A 20902-nucleotide genomic window follows, 5' to 3' on the forward strand; every position below is an offset into this window, starting at 1 on the left:
CTCATTATCTGGCCTGTGGTAACCTCACTGCACTTCCTCTGTTCTCCAAACTCCCAGCCCTCTGACCCCACCCCCCAAAACCAGCGTCTCCTCCTCCTTTTCACCCCACCCTTCTGGGCTTCAGCCCCAGGAACCTCCCCCCTCCCTTTTTAAGATTTATTTATTGTTATTACAAAGGCAGATATACAGAGAGGAGGAGAGACAGAGAGGAAGATCTTCCATCCAATGGTTCACTCCCCAAGCGAGCGCAACGAACGGTTCTGTGCCGATCTGGAGCTAGGAGCCAGGAGCTTCCTCCAGGTCTCCCACACGGCTGCAGGTCCCAAGGCCTTGGGCCGTCCTCGACTGCTTTCCCAGGCCACAAGCAGGGAGCTGGATGGGAACCGGGCCCGCTGGGCCTGAATGTGCCCCCGGCCATGACATTTCTGCAGTCCTCCCGACAGCCCCCACCAGCCTGATTTCAGCTTCCCAGAATGCCCAGTGGGAGTTCTAGAGGCAGAGGGCAAGTCCCCAGCTGGCGGGTCCCTGGCTCAGTGGCCCCCAGGCTAGAATCTGGAGAGAAGTGAAAGAAAAGAAGTCCCGTGGGAAGCGTGTGGAGGAAATGGGGAGACAGAAGCAGAAGCGTGCTGCAGGGCCAGGGTGCAGAAGGCCATGGGGACGGGCCCTCCAGGACTGCAAGAACCGCACCAAAGACGACGTAGACGTGCAAACTGCCAAAAGCTACGTGTGTTCTGTAGAATGTCTCTTCATCTTCATTTGAAAGGCACAGTGACCAAAACAGAGATCGTGTGTCCATTGGTTCACTGCCCAAATGCCTGTGATGGCCAGTGTTGGTCCAGGCCCTGTCCAGGCCTTTGCAGGCCCTCACCTGTCCAAGTCGGCAGTCCTGGACTGCGTGCAGGATACCCAACTCCTGAGCTATCAGATGCGTTGGAAATGGGGGTGCTGTGGCGTAGCAAGTAAGGCAGCTACCTGTAGTGCTGGCATCCCATGTGGGCAGCTGATTTCTGTCCTGGCTGCTTCATTTCCCATCCAGCTCCTTCATAAGGTGTCCAGCAAAGCAGTAGAAGTTGGCCCAAGTGCTTGGGCACCTGCACCCACGTGGGAGAAGAGGATGAAGTTGCTGGTTTTCGCCCAGTCCCGCTCCAACTATTGTGCCCATTCAATGTGTGTGTCTCAGTCTCCGAAATTCTTTCACATAAAATCTTTCAAAAAAAAAATATAGGGATGTAAAGAGAGAGAGAGATGTCTACTGTAGTACAAATAGATTTTGAAATCCTTGCACACAAAATCAAAACATCACCGTGGGCCCCATTAAAACATTGAATTATTGCCCACAAGAAATAGAACTCAAGACACCTTAGCAAAATGGCAAACAGCTTCAGCTCGGTGTGCACCTGTAGTGAGGTGTCAGGTGCACCTGTGGTCTGGGGTTTAGTCCCGATGGGAACCAGGCAGAGGCCGGCTCAGGGGCCGGCTCAGGAGGCGGTGGCCAGCGGCAGTGGGCGGCAGTGGGCGGCAGTGGGCGGCAGTGGGCGGCAGTGGGCGGCAGTGGGCGGCAGTGGGCGGCAGTGGGCGGCAGTGAGCTCCTGCGGCTTTGCCAGGCTCAGCCCGGTTCAGCCCGGCTCGGCTCTGTTCGGCTCGCTTCGGCCCGACTCGGCTCGACTGGGCTCTGCCCGGCTCGCTTCGACTCGGCTCGGCCCTGTTTTGCTTGCTTCGGCTCGACTCTGCCCAGCTCTGTCGGACTCGGCTCGGCTTGGCTCGGCTTGCCTCGGCTCGGTTCGGCCCTGCTCGGCTTGCCTCGTCTCGGCTCGGCACGGCTTGGCTCGTCTCGGCTCTGCCCGGTTCGGCTCGACTTGACTCGTCTCGGCTCGGCACGGCTCGGCTGGACTCGGCTCTGCCCAGCTCTGTCCGACTCGGCTCGGCTCGGTTCGGTCCTACTCGGCTTTCCTCGGCTCCGCTCGGCCCAGCTCGGCTCGACTCGGCTCGGCTCGGCCCGGCTCTGCTTAGCTCTGCCCGGCTCTGCTCAGGCCGTCCCTGCAGGCTCCGCCCCAGGCCGCCGCGGCCCGCCCCGCGTCGGCTCCCGCTGGGCGGCTGGGGCGGCGGGCCAGCGCCAGGGACGGCGCGGGCAGCAGGTGGGCGGGGTGCGGGCGGGGTGCGGGCGGCGGCGGGGCCCGGGGCTGCCGGCTGCGCTCGGGCCGCGCCATGGACTTCAACATGAAGAAGCTGGCTTCGGACGCCGGCATCTTCTTCACGCGGGCCGTGCAGGTGAGGCGTGGAGCCGGCGAAGTGCGCCCGGGGCCCGGATGTGCGGCGGCGGGGAGCGCCCTGCGGCGCGGGGCTGGGGATCTAGCCTCCCCAGGGAGCGACCCCCGGGGTCCCCCACCAGGCCTTGTGTGTGTTGTGGGGGGTCGCAGGGGCCCCCATGGGGCCGCCCTGCAGAATGTCCTCCATGGCTGCCCTAGCCCCCAGTGCTGTTCCCGCGGTGGCCCTGACTGGGTCCCGGGACTGAAGCCCCCGCACAGCCTGAAGTGTCAGCTGCTGCCCTGTGCCAGGGGTGGCGTGTGGCAGCGACTCCCCTGAGGACCCGCTGACCCGCTGGGCTGGTCAGGAGTCCCTTCCTAGCGGCTGCAGGATCCGGCCTGCCTCCTCTCCTTTCGCTCCTGGGGCTAAGGGACAGCGTGGGGTCAAGGGGGATGGCGTGCCTTGTGAGGTCCCCTGGCCTCTGATGATAAGGACATTGCTCTATGCCTGTGAAGGCAAAAGAGGGGCTGGAGAGACTGAGGCATCCTCCTGTGACCTTGGGAGAAAGGGGCTTGGGTTTGTGGCACCTCGGTGTCCCAGTCTGTAAAATGGGAGGGGCCGTCTTCCAGGCCGGGTGGGCTGAGCCTGGGACACTGTCCATAGGGAGAAGCAGGTGGTGGCAGCTAATAGGGTTACCTGGGCTGCACGTGACCTTGGGCCAGCCTCCGCCTGCCCCCCAGGGCTGGGCGTGGGCCTCTGTAGGATTTGCAGGCCTGCGGCTGGCCCCTGTCCCTGCTCTGGTCATTGGCTCTGTCCCCAGTGGGCCTCCCTCCCCGGACACCAGCCAGTCCCTCAGAAGCCCATGCATGTGGCCCTGTTTACTAGCAAGCACCCTGGACCTGGTGTCCCAAGCCTTGTAGGCCACCCTTTCCCCTCTCCCCCCACCCAGTCCCTTCCCCCTGGGGAGTGTTGCTATGGCAACCGCACTGTTGGCCTCTGGAGAGAACCTGATCCACCAGTTTGCTGTGGGTGCCCGCAATGGAGCCTGGCTCCGCCCAGCACAGACAGACCCACAGGGTCACTACACACGGGTGGCATGGCTGCCCCGGCCCTGGCTGCAGGGTGGAGGAGGGAGCCACAAGCTTTATAAATAGAGGCTTTCTCCTCTGCACGCCCACCCCCTGCTGTTGCCATCCTGCAGGGAGCAGGCTTGGACCCTTTTCTGCCTGCCAGGAACAGGGAGGCAGGGGCCCTGGAGGGCACCTGCTGAGGGGGCAGCCCCTGGTGGGAGTGCCCGTTGATTCTGGGGTGTCTTTCTGGCCTGGGGGTTCAGGTACTGAACAGAGCCTGGAAAGCCAGAGCGTCGTGGTAAGTTGTGGCACTGGTGCAGGTGGCAGCAGCAGCAGGCCACAGAGGGCTGCAAGCCTCAGGGCGGGGTGCGGATACCGCTAGTAGCAATGGCGGTAATAGTAGGGTGGGGAGGCAGGGTCAGGAACCGAGGGGCTGGAAGGGGCTGGGAGGGGCTGGGAGAGCCTGGATTTCCCAGTGTTTGGGCAATGCTGAGGGGGCAGCAGCCTCCTGAGTGCCCAGGGAAGGGCTTTAGAGGCTGGGGGTGGGGATGTCCCCACACTGACAGTATTCTCTTGGGTGAAACTGAGGCATAGGAACGCGGGTACCACTGGAAAGCCTGAGGTTGAGATGAGTCTGGCTTGGGGGCGATGAGGTGCCATGGAGTCCATTGGGGGCCAGGCAGGCCTGGCCTGAACGGAGCCTGCAGCCTGGGCCAGCTGGCCCCAGAGGGGGGGGAAGTGTGGGAGGCAGGACCCTGTTTGCCCCTGTGCCCAGCCCTGCAGCGAGAAACCCAAGCCCTCTCTGCTCCATAATTGATGGTGCTGAGCGGCCTGGCTCTGCTGGCTGCCGTCTGGACTCCCTGCGGCCTTGGGCTGATTCATGCTGTGAGGCCAAGTACTGTGTCCTTCAGGGAAGGGTCCTCAGACCACACCAAGCCCACCACCATCGGGCCTGGGGTGGGCGGGGGAATCTTTATCTGGCTCCTGCAAGTCTTCACCCTTGTGGCCATGTATGGGTGCTGCTGCCCTTGGTGGTACCCTGTGACCTCCTGGGTCCTGGGTGTGCCCTGATAGGCTGGTGGCAAGCCCAGACCACCCACCCTCTTTCCCTCCCCAGGTGTTCCTGCCCACTAGCTGTATGTGCGTTGGTGGTGCAGGAGCCCAAGGACTTGAGCCAACCTCCACTGCTTTCCCAGTCCGTAAGCAGGAGCTGGGCTGAAAGTAGAGCCACTGGGACTAGAACCAGTATCCAGGGGATGCTGGCACTGCAAGACATTAAATGACCTTGTTGAGCCAGCATGCCGGGCCCTGGGGTGCTAGGTGCGCCCTGAGCCTGTGGCCCAGGTGCTCTTGCTAGCCCCAGCTCTCAGCTCAGCAGAGGAGCCCCACCCCCATCCAAGGTCCCAGAAATAACTCCAGAATCCCACCCCTCCTGCTAAGGGAGCCCCGGGCCTCCCTCATATCCCTGTGTCTCCCAGAGGTCCATTTCCCCTACAGGTGGTACCAGATTGTGGGGCCAGCTGCATGCTCAGGGGGGAGTCAGGGAAAGGGGTCATGATCCCAGGCCCAGGTTCAGCCACGGAGGGCTCCCCAAGGAGCACCCCAAGGCCTGCAGCAGGCCTGCCAGCCTTGGGCGTGCCCTGGGAATCATGTGCAGGCCAAGATCCTTGACTGTCACCTGCCTTCCAGTAGGAAGCAGGGTGCGGGGGACAGAGGAAGCATCCCCTTTTCCCTCCTCCTGAGCCCCTTCCACCCCGCGCCCCAACAGTTCACAGAGGAGAAGTTCGGCCAGGCAGAGAAGACGGAGCTGGACGCCCACTTTGAGAACCTGCTGGCCCGGGCAGACAGCACCAAGGGCTGGACTGAGAAGATCCTGCGGCAGACGGAAGTGCTGCTCCAGCCCAACCCCAGTGAGTGTGCGCCAGCCGGGGCTGGGCTGGGGAGACTCAGGGCTGGGCTCCCGGGGGCTCAGACCGTGGTCTCCCCACAGGTGCACGCGTGGAGGAGTTCCTGTATGAGAAGCTGGACAGGAAGGTCCCCTCGCGGGTCACCAACGGGGAGCTGCTGGCTCAGTACATGGCGGAGGCGGCTGGCGAGCTGGGGCCCACCACCCCCTATGGTGAGCAGGCCTTCCCAGGGGACCAGCACCGTCCCCTGCCAGCTGTTCCCACCACCTGCTGCTGCACCTCCAGGCTGAAGCTGGCGGCTGCCTCCCCTGAGCTCATTCTGAATGTGTGAGGGGATGAGTGAGATGTAGCTTTTCCCGATTCCTTGGAGAGCAGCAACCCAGGCGCTCCAGGGATCTTGTTTGAATTTTTTGGGCATGTAGGTCGTGTACTGTGTAATACACCTGCTTTGGGGGTAACAGTATTTGAGCTTTTCTTTTTTTAAGATTTTTATTGGAAGGGTAGTTACAGAGAAAAAGATAGACAAAGAGGGAAAAATCTCCCGTCTGCTGGTCCACTCCGCAAATAGCTGCAATGGCTGGAGCTGAGCCTTGGGCCGTCCTCCACTGCCTTCCCAGGCCACAAGCAGGGAGCTGGATGGGAAGTGGAGCAGATGGACACGAACTGGTGCCTATAGGGGATCCCAGCGCATGCAAGGATTTAGCTACTAGGCTACTGTATTGCCCCTCCCCCAAAATCTTTTTAAAATAATCCTGTTCCTTTTATTCTGAACCTTAGCTTCCCAGGGCCCATCCTGGCATCAGCATGAGCCCCTGCATGGTCAGAGAGGACTGAGACTCCCGCAGCCACTGGGGCTTGGCCAGGAAGTATGGGAACGGGACCCACAGCTGGAGTTGAGGGGATTGGTGCGTCCGCCCAGCTGTCACTCCAAGGGTGTGCAGGGCGCTGCCCGGCTGAGGGTGGGCACATAGCTCGGACTGCCTCGCTCCTAAGTGTGCTCTGGCCAGGCCCCCCCCCGGTGGCTGTCCCCCCACCCCCGACCTGCCTGCACGGCCACTCTGGCTCAGCCATGTGGGTTCTGTGAGTTCTCTGCAGGGCAGGAGGGCCCGTGCGGAGCCGCAGCCGCCCTGGAGCCCCGCAGGCGCATCCTGCACCCGCAGCCGCCATTTTCTGGAGTAGATGCTTCTCCCTTTGCTTTTGGCCTTTGATCCACTCAAAGTTCAGAAATGGCATTTTTGGCAATCGTTACCCCCCCCCCCATCTTTTTTTTTTTTAAGATTTATTTATTTTGGGCCCGGCGGCGTGGCCTAGCGTCTAAAGTCCTCGCCTTGAAAGCCCCGGGATCCCATATGGGCGCCGGTTCTAATCCCGACAGCTCCACTTCCCATCCAGCTCCCTGCTTGTGGCCTGGGAAAGCAGTCCAAAGCTTTGGGACCCTGCACCCGTGTGGGAGACCCGGAAAGAAGTTCCTGGCTCCTGGCTTCAGATTGGCACAGCACCGGCCGTTGTGGCCACTTTGGGGAGTGAATCATCGGATGGAAGATCTTCCTCTCGGTCTTTCTTCCTCTCTGTACATCTGCCTTTCCAATAAAAATAAATAAATCTTTTTTTTTAAAGATTTATTATTATTGGAAAGCCGGATATACACAGAAGAGGAGAGACAGAGAGGAAGATCTTCTGTTCGATGTTTCACTCCCCAAGTGAGCCGCAACGGGCTGGTGTGCGCCGATCCGATGCCGGGAACCAGGAACCTCTTCTGGGTCTCCCACGCGGGTGCAGGGTCCTTGATTGCTTTTGGGCCTTTTTTAAGTTTACTTATTTATTTTTTATTTGTGAGATAGAGAGGTGTTTCTTTTTCTTTAAAAAATTTTTTTAAATTATAAAGTCAGATATACAGAGAGAAGAGACACAGAGGAAAATCATCTGTCTGATGATTCACTCCCCAAGTGGCCGCAATGGCCCGAGCTGTGCTGATTCAAGGCCAGGAGCCAGGAACTTCTTTCTGGGTTTCCCACATGGGTGCAGAGTCCCAAGGCTTTGGGCAGTCCTGGACTGCTTTCCCAGGTCACAAGCAGGGAGCTGGATGGGAAGTGGGGCTGCCAGGATCAGAACCTGCGGTCATATGGGATCCCAGCTCATGCAAGGCAAGGACTTCAAGCGCTAGGCTACCACGCCAGGCCCAGAGGTGTTTCTTATATCCACTGGTTCTTTCCCATCCAGTATTACAACAACTGGGTGGGGCCAGAAACTCCAAGTCTTGCCCACAGGTGGCAGGGACTCATCGTCCCCAGCTGCCTGCCTGGGTGCTGGCGAGTAGGAAGCGGGGTCAGAAGGTGTCAGCTTGGGTCCCAGGCACTGTGCTGTGTGGACAGGGTCCCTGTCTGCCCCCTGCAGCTCAGGGCAGCTTCCGCATTGGTGTTTGGTGAGCTGCTTTGTGGGACCCAGTCCCCACTGGACACCCTGCTGCTCAGCAGCCCACCCCCTGCTCAGCCGCGCCCATTCCCCAGGAAAGACGCTGCTCAAGGTGTCCGAGGCCGAGAAGCGCCTGGGAGCGGCTGAGAGGGACTTCATCCACACAGCCTCGCTCAGCTTCCTCACGCCGCTTCGCAACTTCCTGGAGGGGGACTGGAGGGCCATCTCGGTGAGCGACCCGGGCCACCTCCTACCTGGCACCCTCAGCTGCCCAGGCTCTGCGCCATGGTGTCTTACCATTCCCACTCCTCCTCCCCGCCCCCAGAAGGAGAGGCGGCTTCTACAGAACCGGCGTCTGGACCTGGATGCCTGCAAGGCCCGGCTGAAGAAGGCCAAGGCTGCCGAAGCCAAAGCCACGGTGTGTGTCCCCGTCCCTTCCTGGAGCTGGGGTATGTGGGGGGGCCCAGTGTGGCATGCCTCTCGCCCTGCCCTTTCTGAGGGGGCTGGACTAGGCTAGCCATTCAGGTGTTCCCTCTTGGTACCTACCCCGAGAGAACTTTGGTGGCCCCTGAACTCAGGGTTGGGGGTTCCCCGCAGGGCCCAGCTAGGTGCAGGCTTCCTCTCTCCCCCAGCAGTAGCTGGGATTCTCGCATGCCATCCAGTTCCCTGGATGCTCCCCACCTCAGCCCGAGCATGGCTGCTGCTCACTAACTCCGCCACCTACTGCTTCACTGCTGGGCCCCCACCTCCCCGCGCTCAGTCCTCCTCCCTCTGCTGGCCCACGGAGACCTGTTCAGCCTGACCAGGTCTAGGGACATGGCCTGAGAGAACGGACCAGGAGGGGAGCGCAGCTCCGAGGCCAGGCTGCAGATGCTGCAGGCTACGTGCTCATTCCCCAAGGAGGAAGGCCCCAGTCTTTGTCCTCCCAACCTGTGAAAAGCTGTGGAGCCCTAGGTTGCCCAAGGGTCTGCAGAGCCCCTAGCAAGAGTGGTCGGTGCTCAGGTCTGACAGCTGTGTGGAAGCCAGACGAGGGCAGCATGGCCAGGGTGACCCCACGCCAGCAGCCGCTCCTCCACCAGCCAGGCCTGCATTGGCACCGCCTCGCCCCTGCCTTCTGTTAGGCCAGGCTGTCCACTCTAGTTAACCTGTGGGCAGCCCCCAGTGTTTTGCAGCCACGTGTACGTGCCGGGGCCTTTCACGCGGGCTGGAGGGCACTGTGTGCCCTTCGTCCACCCGTGTTCCCACTCTTCCTGCCGGCCGGGACTCCTCTCCTGCCTGCGCTGTGGACTAACTCTTTGTTTTGTTTCTTTCGATCTGCTTTGGGTAACATGGCTCAGTGTGAGGGAGATGTGAGTATATGTGTCCCACGTGCTGTGCCGCTTCTGGTCTCCCAGGGACACCTGCCACAGTCCAGGCCTGGAGGCCTTTTGCAAGCAGCTGGTCTCCCCGTAGAGCCCCCGCTGTGGGGAGTCTGGTTTGGGGGTGCAGGCCTTGGAGCCTGGGAGGCAGCTTTTTGCAAATGTTGACAGCCTGTCTGTCCATCCATGCATTTGTCCCCTCTCATTGTGTGAGCAAGGGCCTGGGGCGGGCGGCTGTGGGCGGGAGCCTGTGGGTCTAACTGGGGATGGGGCACAAGGGGCCAGTGCCATGTGCTCCCTGGCACGCCCACCTGCTGGGGCCTTGCTTGGCCATTCTGAACCATTACATGTGCCTCATCTGCAGGTAGCCAGCCTGGGCACGGGGGTCCGCACGGTGTTGGTCCCACTCCCCCATGTCCTGGGGCTGGGCCTCTGCAAGCTGCCCAGGGAGACCCCGGGGCGGCCTCCTGGCCTTGACCCCCAGCCCCGGCCCCAGGTGACCCCCTCCCCTTCCGCTGAACTCTTCCCTGCCAGACGGTGCCCGACTTTCAGGAGACTAGACCTCGTAATTACATTCTCTCGGCCAGCGCCTCCGCGGTAAGCGCCCCGCCCCGCCCCGCAGGAACCTGGCACCGCCCACAGGCTTGGGAAGCAGCCCCTGCCTGTGTGCCCCAGCGCCTCAGCATGCTGAAGATGGCACCTTGGGCAACTGCACACGACAACCCTCTCGCCTCCCTGGGACGCCCGAGTGTCTGCCTAGCACTCCCCCCTCCATACCCCCATCTCCGAATGCCTTCTCTACCTTGTAGCCTCCTAGGCAGGCGATAGGAAACAGGTAGCCAGCTGCTCTGCAGCACTCCAAGGGTGTCAGGGGAGGTCTGTGCAGGCATGGGTGCCTGGGTGGGGCCGGCACACTGTGAGGGCCTGGCCCCAGACACGTGCTAAGTGGTAGGGGCAGCAGTGGGCAGGCCTGGCTTGGGGAGGTGTCAGCCTGGTCGGGGTCCATGTTTAGCTCTCCCTCTGCCTGTTCCACTACACTGCCCCTCCCGAGTGTGCCTGGAGTCCCTTGTGCAGCCACTCTGTGCTGCTAGGCAAGGAGCCGTGTGTGCAGGCTGCTCCCCTAGGGGGCTTAGACGGTTGGGTCTGCCGTCTCCTGAGTTGTGGCTGGGGAGGGGGGTCTTTCTCCTGTAGGACACTGCCCACCCCCCTCCCCGGGCCGAGCGGAAGGAGCAGCAGCCTGGAGGGTGGCGGCCGCCCTGTGGCTTGCTTTGGCCACTGGTCCCCAGTGTGACCCAGGCCCGAGGCTGCCTTTCCCTGCCGGAGGACAGACAGGTTCACACACATCCCGCCAGGATTCTCAGAGGCCCCGCCCAGACGAGCGGGCTGATGCTGAGCAGCAGGACTCCTCCAGCTGTCTCCTCCCTGCATGCGGCATGCCAGCCCCCGCTGCCATGCCCGGCCTCGTGCCAACCCCAGCTCCTGGGCAGGGCAGGGTGGGGTCCCTGGGCCCCAGCTGCCTCCCTGCTGACTGTGCTGTGTGGTCTCTGCAGCTCTGGAATGATGAGGTAGACAAGGTGAGTGGGGCCTGGGCTGCTGGGAGTGAGGGGTGGGGGCCCAGGCATGCCTGCCTGCTGCCAGGCTGGGTGCCAGCCTGGGTTGGCTTTGCATGCGCCAGGAGCTACTGCTGTCCCTCTCTGCCCGAGCCCCCTCTGCGGGGAGTCACCCCACAGCACAGTCAGCCCTTGGGGCATAGCTGGGCATGGGAGAGGGAAGGTCGGCTGCCATGGCTGCCCGTGGGAATCCTCGTAGGACACCGATGTTCTGCAGGGCTCAGGGTTTGCGGGGCACAGGGTCCGCTCGAGCCCTGGGTGGGAAGCCGGTGTCCCACGGCACTCATCTCGCGCTGCCCACCCACCCAGGCTGAGCAGGAGCTCCGAGTGGCCCAGACCGAGTTTGACCGGCAGGCAGAAGTGACCCGTCTGCTGCTGGAGGGAATCAGCAGCACCCACGTGAGTCTACCCTCCACCCCTGACCCGCTCCCGAGTGGGCCTGCCACCCAACACTGGGACGTTGGGCGTTCTCGACCCCTTGGGGGCCCCCCTCCCCACAGGCAAACCACCTCCGCTGCCTGCACGAGTTTGTCAAGTCGCAGACAACCTACTACGCACAGTGCTACCGCCACATGCTGGACCTACAGAAGCAGCTGGGCAGGTGCAGACAGGACCCGGGTCCCCAGGGTGCATCGGGTCAGGGTGGCTGGCTTTGTGGGGGAGCACAGGGACGGGGCAGGACCATCTCACCTCTGCCCACTCTGCTTCTCCCTCCTGCTGCCAGTTCCCAGGGTGCCATGTAAGTACCTGGGGAGATGCTGGGCGTGTGGGACACCCAGGGATCTGGCTCCTGAGACGCCCACCCCACCCCCACAGATTTCCAGGCACTTTTGTGGGCACCACAGAGCCAGCATCCCCACCCTTGAGCAGCACCTCGCCCACCACTGCTGCAGCCACCATGCCCGTGGTGCCTTCAGTGGCCGGCCTGGCCCCTCTGGGGGAGGCCGCACTCTGCCTGGAGGAGGTGGCTCCTCCGGCCAGCGGAACCCGCAAGGCCCGAGTACTCTACGACTACGAGGCAGCTGACAGCAGTGAGCTGGCCCTCCTGGCTGATGAGGTGGGCCTGGGGCAGTGGGGCAGAGGGCTTGCTTAGCATGACCACTAGGTGTCGCTGACCCAGGTGCTGGGGAAGAGCCCAAAGGGCGGGCCAGGTTTGAGGCTGAGGAGTGACAGCCCAGGCGTGCACACACACACCCCAGGAGGACTTGCCCGGCTGTGATTGAGCTGTGGCCAGGGCCTGAGCTGGCCTCTCCGCCCTCCACAGCTCATCACGGTCTACAGTCTGCCTGGCATGGACCCTGATTGGCTCGTCGGTGAAAGAGGCAACAAGAAGGGCAAGGTCCCTGTCACCTACTTGGAACTGCTCAGCTAAGCATTCCCTCCCGGCCTGGGCAGGAGAGCACACGGAACAGCCCAGCCACCCAGGCCCCTGGTCATCTTGCACAGAGGGAACCAGAGGCCCTTCTGCCAGTCCCGCTTCTGACCTGTGGTTCTGGAGCTCGGACCCTGCCTGTACCCCAACACCCCAACCCCCCCAGCTCCTGCTACGGAGGGAGGGGCCCTGGCACTCAATGGAGCAGCTGTCAAGCACCTAGGAAGTTGGGGGATGGAGGGGCGAGGGCATTCTTGTTTGCCAAATGCTGAGAAGGAAAGCGGCAAGGCTGCCAGTGCTCCCCAGGAAGGGACAGCCCCCGGGAGGGGACAGCCTGGCAGGAGACAGGCTGGGTTGGGCCGGAGCCGGCCCCTCCCCCACCTCACAGCGCACGCCAAGCTGGCAGCTGCAGCCTTGGCCTCTTCACTTTTTACCGGATGTTTTTACTTCTGCCTGTCTGCTTGCTCTCAGCTGATGGCAAATAATAAACCATCCTCCGTGTGCAAGTGGCCTGGGCTCCTGTTGGGGACGAGGGTGTACACGAGCAGGGAGCCAGGGCCTCACCCAGGACCTGTTCCTTCTGGCTGATGGTGACACTCAGACTCTGTCGGCTCCCAGAAGCACGGGCCAAGGCCGGGGCTGTGTTCAGGGCTCTGGGATGCTTTCCTGTTCGCCCTTACCAGGCGTGCCTGGGCCTCTGCCCATGGCCTTGCCCAGCACACACAAGAGGCGTGGTCTCCTTAAGGCAGCAAACCAGCTGAGGGCCTAGTAGGCACTCTAGCCCAGGCAGCCTTGTCTGAGATGCCTGCCCCTGGAGAGCCAGGTCCCCAAGCTATTAATAGAGATACCACATCTAGTGACAGGCACAGCCAGCTGAGGCAGGACCTGGGCAGGCCAAGGAAGGGAACATCCCAGGCTGGGGAGCCTACCAGCAGGGCTCCAAGGCACCATCACACAGCTGTGTATGAACAGCATTTATTATCTGTATAAATAGACCACAGTGTTACCAAAAAACCGCAACAACAGATCCTGGAAAATGTCTTTCTACTGAGGCCCCAGCTCGGCTCTGGACGGCTGGGACTGGGGCTGGCTGCCCTGGCTGGCAGCTTGAGGAATGTTCCACGGAAAGGACCGCCCCTCCGTGGTACCCGAGAAGGCCGAGCGAGCACAGTGGACACGTGGCTCCCATCCTGCTGCTGACCTCTTTATGCATTACAAAAATAACTTCAGCAGGCGGGTGGCAGAGTCCTGGCGACTGTGGGGAGGGAGGTGGTGGGCAGGGGCTGCCACCCTATCTCTGCACGTGCCGGACAAAGGCCTGCACCAGCTGGATGAGCGGCTCCTGGCTCTCAGGGCTGCCCTTAGAGGCAGAGGTGGACTTGCCTTGTGGCGAGGGCAGGACGCCAGCAGCAGGAGAGCTGGGAGCTCCACGGCGGAAATAGCGCGAGAGGCTGGAGAGCAGTGTGCTCTGCAAGAAAAGGCCACCTGCTGAGGCCCAGCCCCCCCCCCCACCCCGCCTGGCCCCCTGGGGCTCCTCCCGTCTGCCCAGACCTACCAACTCAGAGCTGAGCTCCTGCTTCATGCGCTGTTTGTCACGAGGGTGCACAGCCGGGTCCCGGAGGTAGCGCATGGCCTGGGAGATGAGCAGGTAGAAGCAGTTCTCCATGGTGAACATCAGGAGGGACCTGGGAGCAGAGCGCTGTCAGGGAGGCCCGGCTGGCACAGCCCCTTAGTCAGCCCAGAGGGAGGCCTTGCTCACTTTAATGTCCTCGTGCCTTCTGCCTGTGTGCCGAGCCCCACAGCCTGGGGCAGGGGCTCCTTCTTCTTGTCCAGCTGGAGGAAGAGAAGCAAGCTGAGAATCCCAGCTCAGTCATGGCCTGCTGACAGCGTGCCCGACTTGGCAGGGCCTGTGCTAAACAGCTTCCCTGTGACCTCATTTCCTCCTCACAGTGACTGTTACAGGAAGGTTGTCAAGTTCATCTTAGGTAGAGCAGCAGGAAGGCTGGATAAAGTGCGCAAGGTCCCTGGGAAGGGGGAGCCTGGCAGGCAAGGCCAGGTGGGGGCCTGCATGCGGCAGCCTCGGCTTACCTCCCCGAGCATGTTGAGGGTCACGTTCACTGTGGCCAGGAGCGTTCCAAAGGAGGGGGCCACTTCCGAGTCAAAGGTGGGAGTAGTGAAACTCAGGGCAAAAAGGAAGTTGTATTCAGCAAGATCCAGCGACTGCAAGGTGAGGAAGCAAGCTGCACAGCCTGGCCGAGCACCTGGGCAGGCTGCGCGGCACAGGGGCTGTGGCATGGCGGGTACCTGATCCAGCAGGATCTGGCAGACATCGGGTGTGAAGTGGCGCAGGGCTGCCAGGGTCCTGCTGAGGATCTTGAGCAGGCCGTACTGGACTGCATGCAAGGCGTGCTGCTCCGAGGCTTCAGGGTCGGCGGCAGGCTGCTTGGAGGAGGGGCAGGAAGGGGCGGCAGTGGAGGCAGTGGGGGGCCGCTGAACTCGAGGTGCAACTGCTGAGGGAAGGCCATCCCCATTTTTGTTCTGGGGAGAAGGAAATGATGAGGTGAAGGCCAGGGAGCTGGCGCGAGCGGCCTGGGCGGCCCCGGGGTGAGGGGTGAGGGGCTACTACCTGCAGGTAGTGCTGCAGCATCTTGCGGCTATGCAGCAGGGAGGTGCAGGCCTGACACAGGTAGCCAAGGTTGACCTGGGACAGTGGGGAGAGAGCGCTCTAATGGCTACAGCCCCAGGCAAGCCAGGAGACCAACGGAACACATCCCTCCACCCGCCCTGGCTCCCGGGTGCTCCTCCACTGCCTCTTCCCCTCCAAGCACTCCAGCCTGCTGGCGCTGGGCAAACCCCGGATCCCCAGGGCTCCAGCCAGGACCGACTCCCTGCGCCTCAGAGTGTGGCACACACCAATATCCTAAGGAGGGAAGATCATGTCTTCATATGACAAAGAAACAGAGGCTCTGAGGGAAGTGAAGTGAGTCAGCCAAGCTCCCTGGGCCAGTAAAAGTCACAAGCCAATGCCCAGGGCCTCTATTCCCCACGGTTTGAAGCCAGGTTTAGCTGGCACAGGCCCTGCTTGCGAGTGAGCCAGCTGCCCTGCATCGTGAAGGGAAAATTCCAGCAGGGGGAGAACAGGGACAAGCAAGAGCCAGAAACCAAACCCTGCGTGCTTGCCAAGCTAAAGACCCCTGGCTCAGGAATGACCGCTAGCCCAGACCCACCGGAGGGGCCCTGGGCATGCCCACGGCCTCCCTGCTGTCGGAAGGACTCCTGTCTGAGGCCTTACCTGGATGTCGCGCATCAGCTGTGGCAGGTGGAAGTGCCACTCCTTCATGAAGCTGGACAGCTGCAGGATGAAGCCCACCGTGTGGTCAGCCTCCTCCAGGCAGGCCAGACTCTGCACCGTCCTGACTGCATTGAGGCACTGGGAACAGAGGGGACATCAGGGAAGGATCGGTAGGTCCCCTCAGGCCCCACACACGATAGTGGCTGTGCAAGAGGTGGCAAGCCTGGGCTCCTGAGGTTTCAGAGCTGACCTGAGCCCAGCCTCTCGCTCAGCAGATGCTCAAAGGCACCTCAGAGAGGAAGGCACACTGGCCCACAGCCCTGGAGGGGGCAGCTGCTCACCTGCAAGGTTCGCTCCTGGTGGACACCCACGAAGTCTAGTGCCTCAGTCAGGAAGTTGTAGCGCAGAGTCTTAAGCAACCGCTCCATCAAGGACATGGACAGGCGATAGACCCCCGGCCACGAGGGGGCATCCAGCGACTTCCGAGAGGTGCTGGGTGCCTAGAACAGATGGCAGGCAAGTTCAGGATATGGCATCAGAGAGGCCTAGCCAACACATGTAATACAGGGCCTGGACTGGGCATAGCCACGGCTGGTGATGGACAGGGCCAAGAGGGGTCCAAGGCCAGCGGATGTAGCACTATGAACATGTATGAACGTGGACATGTCACTGTCCTGCTCTGGCCCTCCTGTGTCTCCTCTTCAAGGTAGCTGCACTGAAAGACCACAGGCTCCATTCTGGGGTATGCAAGGAGTGGGGGAGACGGCTCCTGCAAATGTGGAGTGGCCTGTTCAACTAAGGAAAAGCAAGGCACACAAGAGGCTGGGCACAGAGGCTCCAGCTAGCACTCAGTCACACGCATGGGGCTTAGGAGGAAGCAGGGAGGACAGCTGCCCTGGCCGCGGGCTGGTCCCAGCACCCGCTGCAATCTGGCCTGGTACTCCTTACGGCACTCCTCAAAGCTGTGCCTGGGGACCAGCTGCCGCTGTCGGTAGCCAGTGTCCCTAGAGAGAGATCCGCCAGGGGACTGGAGAGATGTATACCCAACAAGCTGAGGTACCCTTGGGCAGGTGGGAGCACCAGGGGAGGGGCGAGCATGGCCCCTGCAGCGCAGACGTCAGGCCTGCTCTCACTAGGACGGGAACTCACCGAACCATTGGAGCTGAGCTGGTACACACTGACGAGAGGCAGACAGATGCTCTGTGTGACACCAGCTCCAGCCACGGCCGTGGCTCCCTGCGGGGGGAGACAGTGAGCCAGAGCCCGGGGCTGCCGGGGCTCCCTGCGGGGGGAGACAGTGAGCCAGAGCCCGGGGCTGCTGGGGCTCCCAGGCTCGGCCCTCTGGCCCCTGGCTGGCCTCTTACCTGCTGGGTGCGAGCCAGTGTGAGGAGCAAGTGTAAGGCTGCCTCTGCAAAATGCAGGTTCTGCTTCACTCGGAGGCTCACCTCCAGGGCGGTGAGCAGGCTGGGCAGGACGGGGAGCCTGCGGGTCACCTGCAGCCACGAGTCCCCATCCTGGTCCACCTCACACAGCTCTTTGGCCAGATGCAGACCCAGAACACACACCTGATTGAACCAGAAAGGAAATGTGAATTAAAAAGGAGGCGAGCAAGGTCAGTCCGGGCTGGCTGTCCGATCCTCCTGGTCACATAACCCTGCCTGTGTCATCCTGTCAGCAGTTCTGTTCCCCTGACCTGACATTCCACTCTGGCAATGTTGGCCCCTGTCTCCTCAGCCACCCCACCCGGCCCTGCTGCAACCGGAGGACCCTCACCTTAGGCTGCAAACCGCAGCCACACACCTTGACCCCTCCTGGAGCTGTGCACATGCTTACATCTGTCTTCTGTTATGCAAAGCACAACGGGCTTTATAATTTATGATATTTCATTTAAAAACAATGCTGGTTGGAATCAAATGAGCTAATGTCAAGGGCCACGCGTCATGACTTCTAGCTCCACAACCACACTTGAGCACCACATGCAGAATGGCCTCTCAGACCATGGAGGACAGCTCGGACCGCTCTGTCCTGCTGAGCACTGCCAGAGCAGCCCAGAGGCTAGCCCCTGGAGCTCAGCCCTCTCCCTCCGGTAGCCTGTCACATTTAGTCCCCACACGTGTCTAGCCTGCAGAGGAGCTGCCACACGTTCCTCTTGCTCTCCGCTCCTTCCCGGGACCCTCCACCTGCCCTATGCCTCCAATCATCCAGGACTTCCCCAGAGAGGTACTTGATCCTCTCCAGACCCAGGCAGATCCTAAGCCTAGGTTCTCCCAGCACCTGTCTCCACATGTCACCCTGCTACCTGGCTTGGCAGTCCCTAAGCGAAGTGACTAAGCTGTCTTGCTCAGTGGTCACCCAGAACCAGCATGCTGGGACACGCCCTCACCCCGTCACGCTGGTCTCTGTGCGGGGGCCTCGCGCCATCATCAGTCTCCATGCTGTCCTTGTCCTCCGGGGCGCTGCCCGCTGCCAGGCCATGGCGGGTCTGGTCCAGGAGTGCGATCACCTCTTCCTGCAGAGTCCCGCAGACATTCAGCACCAGCTGGGAGTACTGGGGGATGTCACCAACTGTAGGGCAGGTGGGGGAGGGGACAGCCTCAGCTCAACAGGCCACCAGCCAGAAACTGGGCTGCAGCAGGTGCTAAGCAGGCTGGCTGGCTCATGTGTGGGGAAGACAGGTGGGAAAGAAAAGGAGCCCTATGGGGCAAGAATCCCAAGAGTGAGAAAAGTCCCAGAAGAAGCATGCGGTCCCGGCCAGGGCGGCCCAGCAGGCTGGCTGCTGGCAGGCTGGGCTGCCGCTGCCCTCACCGTGTAGCTCCTTCATTTGCAGCACAGTGATGAATGCCGAGAACACCTTGGCCTTGGTCCTCTCCAGGAGCCGTGGGTCTGCCTGCAGCACTCCTTCCAGGATCTCCGTCAAGGGCCCAAGGATGTTGTCCACGGGACCCAACTCTCTGAAAGCGGTCAGGTGTGGCGGGGATGGGATGGGGCAACGATTCAGCCCTGCTCCATCCCAGGACACCCACCTGGCTGTTTGCATGCTATGCTGCGAGGGAAGCCCATGGCAAGGCAGAGGCACGGGAGAGGGCCCTGCCACGGCGCTCACCTCTTCCACTGCCGCAGCAGGATGAGTAGCAGGGTGCACATCATGGAGCCGAGACGCAGGCAGTTCACCGAGGTGGGAACCAGGAGCTGGGCGATGACAGAGCAGTTACCACAGCGTAGGGAGACACCTGGCCCAACCAAGACAACCCCAGGTAGGCTAATGTTTCAGCTGATCATTTTGTGAATGAAGCTGTCAGGACCCAAGGCCTGCTTGAGTGAGGAGAGTGGCTTCCTGTGGGTAGACAGTGGGAGGACTGGGCTCTGGCCACTGGGCATCTGTGGGGTTCATGCTTTCTTCCCCAGCAGTGAGCGCTCAGAGATGGAACACGGGGCAAGGGAGGAGGCTGGCAAGGCAGCAGCAGAGCCCTGAGCTCACCACCTGTGCGGTGGCTGGCCTGTGAGAAAGAGAACATCCCCCAGGGACACTCACTAAGGCTTTGGTCCCATCGAGCACATCAAGAAAGAGCTGACGGCGCACTGTTGAGTCGGTCAGTTGCATGACATCTGGCTGCAAGGATCAGAGAAAGTATTACTGTGGAGACGACGGTCATGGGATTTCTCGGCATTGAAGCTCTGGTCAGAAACAAGTCCCCCTTCATTCCTGTCCTTCCTCTGCTTATAGCACTTCAAGTGCCAACGGGTCATCATCTCCAGCTCGAAGCCCACTGTTCAGCCTCCACTTCCCCGGGTACTGGTTCCACCTGACTGGGGCCCTGGGATCCAGGCCAGGCAGCTATGGCCGCCACCCTCACGCTCACCTGAGCCCCCTCTGGACCTCTGGGCCTGTGAGTCTACCTGCCTAGACGGTCCTGCTCTGTAGCCTGCCCAGGAAGGCCTCCTCAGAGCAGCTTTCTCCGACTGCCTGCTTCTCCTGCCTCACAAGTCTACTGGTGCCATACCTGGACTATTTCCTGCCCACCAAAGGGTCACAGTCTAAAACCATACTCTTCATTTATGAATTTGTTCACCATTTATCTCCCTCACAGGAGGTTGTTATTACATGAAAGACAAATAGAGACAGAGACTTTCCACCTGCTGGGCTTCATTCCCAAATGCTTGCCATCACCCAGAGCTGGGACAGGCTGCAGGTAGTGACATGGTAAGCAGCTCACTCACAGTCATTCAATGAATACATGAATGAGTCATTCATTGATATTCTCGATCTAACTAGCTAGGCTTCTTAGGGAGAAAAAACAAGGTGGAAGTTGGAGAGCTACAGCTTGGAAGGGCTGCCTCCAGAACGGGTGACGGTGCTCACAGCCTGAGGCAGCCCCTGGGACCACACTCCCCACCCATCTCTCCCTCCTACTCTCAGCAGACACACAGGTGCAGATAGTGGCCCTAGTCTTCTTCGGGGACTGAAGTCCAGGTGCTAGAACCAGCGAGAACAATGACTCTCTCAGGTCCTCAGGGGCACACAGGCCAGAAAGGCCATTGCTGGGCAATGGCACGAGTGGCAGATGGAGCGGGAGAGCATTGTCCATCTACCTGAGGTCCAGAGGTCGTTAATGAGGCTTTTGTAAATTACATCTCCACACATCCAGGAGTGTCCTGTTGGAACTGACACCTCTTGGCAAGGAACCAGCAATATTGTGACTCCCACGGTCATGCCTGATTTGCCCTCCCCCTTCAGGAGCTGTGTCCATGGGCACCCCACCACCTCACGGCTAAGAGACCGGGTGACTCACGTGGCTGGCAGCAATGATGAGCAGGGTCCGCCAGGCAGACACCAGCAGCTGGTGCTCTCCCCAGGAGGTGCAGCTGCTGCCCTCGCTGGCAGCCGTGTGGATGGCCAGGGACTTCACGTACCCTGACCAGTAGGCAAAGCGTTTCTCACCGGAGAATCTTTTAAGTGTGTCTGTTAACGACTGGTCTAAGGAACCCCTGGGATGCCGAGAGGAAACAGAACACATGGTGAGGGTCCTACAGCAGACAGGAGCGTGAGGGGCACAGACCCTTGCTGAGGCAGGGAAAGCAACCTCACATGGGCTTAAGGCAGCGGCTCCAGGATCACCTCCAGTGAGGGGGTCACACTTCTTGCTCAACATAATGGGTTAGGCTGAGGCCCTTCCAGGGTTCCTCCTCCAGGAAATCCCGGTCACAGAGAGCTCGCTTCACAATAACTCTTTCTGACAATCACAAATGCCATCAATGGATTGGCCAGGACTCACTGGCCCTCCACAAATGGATCCAAACCAGCTCTCTCCTCTGCCCTGGCTCACACAGCCACGTGCCCAGTGGTAGGCCACTGCTGTCTCCCCCACTGCCCGACCTTTACTGAAACTCTCCCAAGATCAAAGGACTAACTTCACGACATAGTAGATCTCCAAGCAAATGATCTTCATGATGAGGGCACAGGTTTCCAGGATGCTGGGCTGTGGAGGGAAAGCACAACAGTCAGCATGTGGTGGAACCTCGGGAAGGAGCCAGCTGCAGGGCCACACTGCCTCCGAGCCACCCGTCAGATCAGAGCAGACCACTTTCTTCCCAAAGCAAGACAGCACATGGAGAAGCCGCAGGCCCGGCCCTGGGCTG

General features: G+C 61.1%; 2 protein-coding genes across 4 annotated transcripts in view; one reads left to right on the forward strand and one right to left on the reverse strand.

Annotated features, from left to right (window-relative positions):
• The first annotated feature begins 2087 nt into the window (after positions 1-2087).
• SH3GLB2 (SH3 domain containing GRB2 like, endophilin B2) lies at positions 2088-12481 on the forward strand. 3 transcript variants are annotated; one of them, XM_058672960.1, is made up of 12 exons: positions 2088-2268; positions 5083-5224; positions 5305-5433; positions 7729-7862; positions 7959-8051; positions 9526-9588; positions 10183-10323; positions 10542-10565; positions 10911-11000; positions 11102-11202; positions 11418-11658; positions 11866-12481. In XM_058672960.1, the coding sequence occupies exons 1-12, from the start codon at positions 2206-2208 to the stop codon at positions 11971-11973; spliced, it is 1329 nt and encodes a 442-aa protein (XP_058528943.1). In that variant the 5' UTR covers positions 2088-2205; the 3' UTR covers positions 11974-12481. The 3 variants fall into 3 exon arrangements, with proteins under 3 accessions (XP_058528943.1, XP_012784810.2, XP_004593558.2); XM_004593501.2 differs by lacking the exon at positions 10183-10323 and having other exon boundaries at positions 2091-2268; XM_012929356.2 differs by lacking the exons at positions 9526-9588; positions 10183-10323 and having other exon boundaries at positions 2090-2268.
• A 453-nt stretch (positions 12482-12934) lies between these two features.
• Positions 12935-20902, reverse strand: part of NUP188 (nucleoporin 188) — a 44357-nt gene continuing 36389 nt past the window's right edge. Inside the window, exons 29-44 of the mRNA XM_058672961.1 lie at positions 20675-20742; positions 20056-20251; positions 18798-18875; positions 18369-18454; positions 18071-18216; positions 17649-17830; positions 16630-16830; positions 16415-16501; positions 15607-15765; positions 15266-15403; positions 14600-14674; positions 14278-14511; positions 14062-14193; positions 13733-13806; positions 13529-13658; positions 12935-13441 (exon numbers count right to left, since the gene is read on the reverse strand). Coding sequence (XP_058528944.1) covers positions 13265-13441; positions 13529-13658; positions 13733-13806; positions 14062-14193; positions 14278-14511; positions 14600-14674; positions 15266-15403; positions 15607-15765; positions 16415-16501; positions 16630-16830; positions 17649-17830; positions 18071-18216; positions 18369-18454; positions 18798-18875; positions 20056-20251; positions 20675-20742 — 2163 coding nt within the window. The 3' untranslated portion in view covers positions 12935-13264. The remainder of the gene's footprint in view (positions 13442-13528; positions 13659-13732; positions 13807-14061; positions 14194-14277; positions 14512-14599; positions 14675-15265; positions 15404-15606; positions 15766-16414; positions 16502-16629; positions 16831-17648; positions 17831-18070; positions 18217-18368; positions 18455-18797; positions 18876-20055; positions 20252-20674; positions 20743-20902) is intronic.

The sequence above is a fragment of the Ochotona princeps genome, chromosome 14 (genome assembly GCF_030435755.1).
Source record: "Ochotona princeps isolate mOchPri1 chromosome 14, mOchPri1.hap1, whole genome shotgun sequence".
Classification (NCBI taxonomy): Eukaryota; Metazoa; Chordata; class Mammalia; order Lagomorpha; family Ochotonidae; genus Ochotona; species Ochotona princeps.